Source organism: Bombyx mori, chromosome 5 (genome assembly GCF_030269925.1).
Source record: "Bombyx mori chromosome 5, ASM3026992v2".
Lineage (NCBI taxonomy): Eukaryota > Metazoa > Arthropoda > Insecta > Lepidoptera > Bombycidae > Bombyx > Bombyx mori.
This window is the reverse complement of record NC_085111.1, coordinates 15,686,747-15,692,746: the sequence shown is the minus strand read 5'-3', so window position 1 is coordinate 15,692,746 and position 6,000 is coordinate 15,686,747. Positions and strand designations below refer to the sequence as shown.

Below are 6,000 nucleotides of genomic sequence, written 5' to 3'. Positions count from 1 at the left end.
TTCCATACCTGATATATATCATTGATATTTATTCATAATATGACATTTAAAAGATTATCCAATGGATGTAATAAACATTTACTTATGCTTAAATAAGTTATTATTCAGCTCTTTTAAAGAGATTGTAACATAACTTAACTTTTACTAAATCTTTATTACCTCGGCTCTCAGATTGAGAAAACCTTTATAATTTTCAGCAAGGTACTGATAAATCTGAATCTATTAATTCATACTAGTTTCATCACGTTACATTCGGGCCCAAAAATGTATGTAATCGTTTCAGTCTCCTTTATGAGTAAAGTTGTTATTTTGTGATTTTTGCGTTGTGTTCATTAATTAAATTGTTTCATCAAATTATAGCATTCTACCTGCAAATGTACATATGCATGCTTTTTAAAGCTTTGTTCACATCTGAACGCAATCATGGTGTTTTATTTTTTTAAATGTTTTTTAATGTTCTTTTTTTTTATTTTATGTCTTCTATCCATGGTTGATGGGCTAGCCCACTGAGTTTCTCGCCGGATCTTGTCAGTGGGTCGCGTTTCCGATCCGGTGGTAGATTCTGCGAAGCACTGCTAGGGTCAGTGTTACCATCACTCCAGTTTGAGCCCTGCGAGCTCATCTACTAGTTAAGGTTACGCTGAAATAGCCTCTGAAGGCTATCATCAGCTTAGGAAAAAAAAAGATGGGGTTTAAGGACTTGAAATAAAAAGCGTGTCTATCTTATACTAAAGACTATAATTAAGTAACGCGTTGCGTTGCGTCAGACGTGCGTGGTGTTGTTGAGATCACGGTTGCGGCGGCGGCGCTAGACGGGCGGCCAGTTGGAGGATGTCGCGCTTTTCTTTAGGGAAGCGAAGCTCACGTGCCGCCAGCCTCGCGGCCCGAAGCTCGCGTTCAGATCTCGCCAGCTCCGCGCGTAGTACTCCGCCACCGGACGAAGACGCTTCACGCTCCCTAAGTTAAACAAAAAAAAAATCGGTTGTCTGTAAAGTCGGTTTAGTGACGATAGTTGAACGTGACAACGTCATAAGAAAATACTGATGGAATGGTTTCATTTTTCAAAAGAAAATTTTAATTTTATTTGTTTGATAGATATTTTGTATGGATATAAAGAAGGAAGTAAATGGAAATCACTTGAATTGATCAAGTTACATTTATTTGTACTTATTGACACCTACAACGTAAATGCGCCACCCACCTTGAGATATAAGTTCTAAGGTCTCAGTATAGTTACATTGGCTACCCCACCCTTCAAACCGAAACGCATTACTGCTTCACGGCAGAAACAGGCGGGGTGGTGGTACCTACGCGTGCGGACTCACAAGAGGTCCTACCAACAGCGATATCTAAAAATGGGTGGCGGCGTTTATGTTGTAGACGTTTATGGGTTCCGGTAGCCACTTAAGATCAGGTGGGCCGTGAGCTTATCCATCAAAGCAATAAATAAAAATTTGTCGGGACGATTTCCGGGAGTAAGAGGGCGGCACTGAAAATTTCGGGAATTAACGAAGTGACACAACATTACTATTTAAAAATGTATTTATTGCTTTTCGAAGTATTCTCCGCGAAATTTGACACATTTTTCCATACGATGGAACCAATCATTGAAGCAACCATTCCATTCGGAAGTTGGGGTCTCCTAAATGGCCGTTTTGTACACGTCCACAGCTTCTTCAGGTGATGAAAATCTCTGTCCACGCAATTTATTCTTTATTTTAGGGAAAGTATAGAAATCATTAGTGCTTAGGTCGGGGCTGGACGGCGGATGGTCTAATAATTCTATGTTTTCTTGCTCTAAAAACTCTTTTGTTATGTGCGCGGTGTGAGAACTCGCATTGTCGTGATGGAGGATGATGCGGCGGTTGCAGTTCTCTTTACGGAGTTCAGAAACGACCTGTGGCAAACAAATGCTAGCATACCATTCTGCATTAACCGTTCTTTATCTCTCAAGAGGAATAGTCGTAACATGGCCGGTTTTGGAGACAAACGTGGCCACCATTTTTTTTGCAACACTCCGTGAACGAACAATTTTTGTTGGCTTTAACTCATTTTCGAACACCCAAACTCGTGACTGGTTTTTTGTTTCGGGTTCGTACGCGTATATCCAGGATTCGTCACCTGATACAATGTTGTATACAGCATTTGAGGATCCTGCGTGGAATCTTTCGAGAGTTCTGACGCACCAAGTAACGCGAGCCGCTTTTTGCTCTTCACAGAGCGAATGCGGTATCCATCGGGAAAACAACTTTTTTACACCTAATTGTTCATGCAAGATTATTTGTATTTGACTCATGCCAATGTCTAAAGTTGCCTGAATTTCGCGGTATGTCACATGTCGATCTTCCTCAATCAGCTTACGCACAGCATCAATGTTTTCTTGGGTGACTGCAGTTTTGGACGAACTTGACGGGGATCATCACTGAGCTTGACACGTCCACGTTGAAACTCAGCAAACCAGCGATAAATTGTGATTTTGGATGGGGCTTCATCACCAAATTCAGAAATCATCCGGTCAACACACTGTTTTTGTGTTAAACCACTTCGAAAGTCATAATAAATCATCGCTCTTGAATTTTCTCGAGTCAATTCCATTTTCTCAACGACTAAACAAGTTTGACAAAACCTCGTGACAAGACCGAGAATCTTTTTTTAAATAAATAAATGGTATTCGATTTTTAAAACCAAGGAGTTTTCAATTAAAAAGATTTTAATATGACAGGAACGGTGGAAATATTCCATTCCCGATACTTTTAGTGCAGCCTAGTAACACCGAATGCGAATAAGAATGAGGACAATTGATCTGTTAAGAACCCGTCAAAAACATTCTGTTTGGTTTAGACAAACGTGAAAATGAAAAATTAATAATAGCCCTATAACTTATAATAACAAATTAAAACTTTTAGTCACAGACGACAGAACAAGAAAACCATTTTCGTTATAATTGCTTTGGTTACGGCCGAAAATAGTTACAAAGGAAATAAAGGCCACGCTAAGGAGCCCCGAAATGAAAACCCCCTTATTTTTGATCTGTAGTCGACCAGAAACAATAATTGGGGAAGAAGAGACGCTCTGTTCGAAGGGCTATACACATCTCCGCGATAAATAAATGTTTGGGGCAACAAAACATCGGGATCTTCTCTCAATTAAAACAATAACTAAATCTATATTGTGGGACTGCTTTTTCATCCTTCAAAGCATAGCACAGTATTGTTTGATGCATTCAGAAAAACTCTGAATAATAGTACCTACCCGCGTGCTCAGAGTATGTCCTAACAACACGTGGTAATGGTAAATGGTAGTTACCGGCTTTTGAGAGTATCTAAGTTAATACTGTTTTCAATAATAATGAATAAAAGTAAAAATAGAATGACCACATTTTTTATTAAAATTTATCGTGTCTCTAACGAAGAAAAGAGCAGTGAAACAAATCCCCATTGTAAAGCAGGCGGTATATATATAAAGTGAAGTGAAGGCTTGAACGAAAGCAGCAGAAATGTGTTTTTTTATTTATTGCTTAGATGGGTGGACGAGCTCACAGCCCACCTAGTGTTAAGTGGTTACTGAAGCCCATAGACATCCACAACGTAAATGCGCCACCCACCTTGAGATATCAGTTCTAAGGTTTCAGTATAGTTAGTGTTTCTGTTGAGTGCTGACAATACGTTGAATGCTGACGTGCTTAATTAGGAAGTACTGGTGGCTAGGTGTCTTGTGAGTCCACACGGGTACGTACGGTACCTACCATCGGCCTACCTATTTCTGCCGTGAAGCACTAATACGTTTCGGTTTGAAGGAGATGGCAGCCTTTGTACATTGATTTTTTTATTTATTGCCCTTGTAGGCAGACGAGTATACGGCCCACCTGATGGTAAGTGGTTACGGTCGCTCGTAAACGTCAGCAATGCCAGAAGCAGGTGGGTATTTGCGTCATTGACGTCGCGGGTCGCTAGTTGTTTTTTTTTTATTGCTTAGATGGGGGGACGAGCTCACAACCCACCTGACGTTAAGTGGTTACTGGAGCCCATAGACATCTACAACGTAAATGCGCCACCCACCTTGAGATATAAGTTCTAAGGTCTCATTATAGTTACAACGGCTGCCCCGCCCTTCAAACCGAAACGCATTACTGCTTCACGGCACAAATAGGCAGGGTGGTGGTACCTGCTCGTGTGGACTCACAAGATGTCCTACCACCAGTAGTTTTTGAATAAATGAAAAAACCAACGTATTGACAATGTTAATAACCTGGTGGCCCATTCTCGCGCCATCTGTTCCCGCATCGCGTCGTCTAGTGCCCGGGCCGAGTAGTGCGCTACGACTTCCTGCCGCGAGCATTGCCGCTCGCGCATCGCTCTCAGCGACCCGTTCCAGTGGAGCAGCTGGAATACCGTCATCAGCTCCTGGAATTCCAGCATCGTCCGACCTTTGTTCGCCTCCAGCATGAACCTGTACATTACAATTTCGGTCAATATTCGATGAAAATACACAAGGAACAAGAAAGTTAAATAATTTATTTGGGCAGTTAATGACTTCGTCAAGAATCTTAATTTACGCACTGCTATAATCCTACTGTCAATCATATACATAAACACACCCACAAACACACACACACGTACGTACTGTACCTGGTGACCTAGCACTGAACCATTGACTTTTATAACACAGGTTTTCCTAGCATAAAAGACAGGGAATATTGTTATTGTGTACCTTATAAAAAACCATGTATACTATTGTACTAGTGCTATAGATTCTTGTACGTGTTTGTATTTTAAGAGGCTTAAATAAAATATTAATATTATTTACTGTAACTGTCGTCAGTGTATTCACTGTGCTATAAGCGCTTCCATAGGACTTTAGAAACAACACCGAATACTACAATCTAATCTATATCTATTAAGATTTCAAAGCGATCGCCATCATTTAGATAATATGTTTTTCTATGCATATTCTTTGTTGCAGATGATATTGGGTAAGTAACAACATGTATACATGTGTGAGGTTATTTATGGTTGGTTGTGTTATCCTTCGGAAACCTCATCGAAGAGATCAATGAAATACTAAGTAGGTATATTTATTCGCATCAACGACCGCGGTGGATCGCTGCAACCAGTGATCAAGATACGTATATGAATCATCACTTAGTATAAACTGTCTAGTAAGCTAAGTGAGGCATCATTCCCCTACACATGAAACATTATATCTTAACAGTCTTCTATTATAAATGAAAATGAGTTATACCCTCAACTATTTTTTATTGCATTGTTGGGTGGGTGTTACCACCGGAGCCCATAGACATCTACAACATAAATGCCGCCACCTACCTTGAGATATGAATTCTATGATCTCGGTATAGTTACAACGGCTGCCCCACCCTTCAAACCGAAACGCATTACTACTTCACGGCAGAAATAGGCGGGGTGTGGTACCTACCCGTGCGGACTCACAAGTCGTCCTACCACCAGTAATTATGCAAATTATAATTTTGTGGGTTTGATTTTTTTTTACACGATGTTATTCCTTCACCGTGGAAGACAATCGTGAACATTTGTTACGTACGTATTTCATTAGAAAAATTGATACCCCCTTGCGGGATTCGAACACAATTGCATCGCTCGACACGAATGCTCCGGACGTCTTATCCTTTAGGCCACGAATAATATATGCCAATTACAATCGTATCATAATGTTTTAGGTTACCTAAACGCAGCGATACCAGCGCTGGGGTCCTGGTGTGGGTTGCTCGTGTCTCCGGCGAAGGACGCGCGTGCCTCCGCCACCGCCTTCTCGATGAAATGGTCGGATATCCGCCGAGATTCGTGCTCGTTGAATACGCTGTTCATTAATGCTATTTTAGCGGCGCTGCGTCTTGCTTCCGCTTTAGTTGGGCAGTTCTGAACGAAGAAGAACAGTTCAAACTGGGCACGATTAGTGAAATGTATCCGCCGTGTGTTATACAAATAACCCTCCTTTAGCACGGTAGATACGTTCCTACAAAGT

The 6,000-nt window shown here is 41.0% G+C and overlaps 1 protein-coding gene across 3 annotated transcripts in view; it reads right to left on the bottom strand.

The window, feature by feature from the left end:
* Positions 1–719: 719 nt before the first annotated feature.
* Positions 720–6,000, bottom strand: part of Lix1 (protein) — a 28,007-nt gene continuing 22,726 nt past the window's right edge. For all 3 annotated transcript variants that reach the window (XM_038010825.2, NM_001046788.2, XM_062668459.1), the window contains 3 exon segments: positions 5,701–5,894; positions 4,249–4,449; positions 720–957 (listed from right to left, as the gene is read on the bottom strand). In XM_038010825.2, coding sequence (XP_037866753.1) covers positions 789–957; positions 4,249–4,449; positions 5,701–5,894 — 564 coding nt within the window. In that variant the 3' untranslated portion in view covers positions 720–788.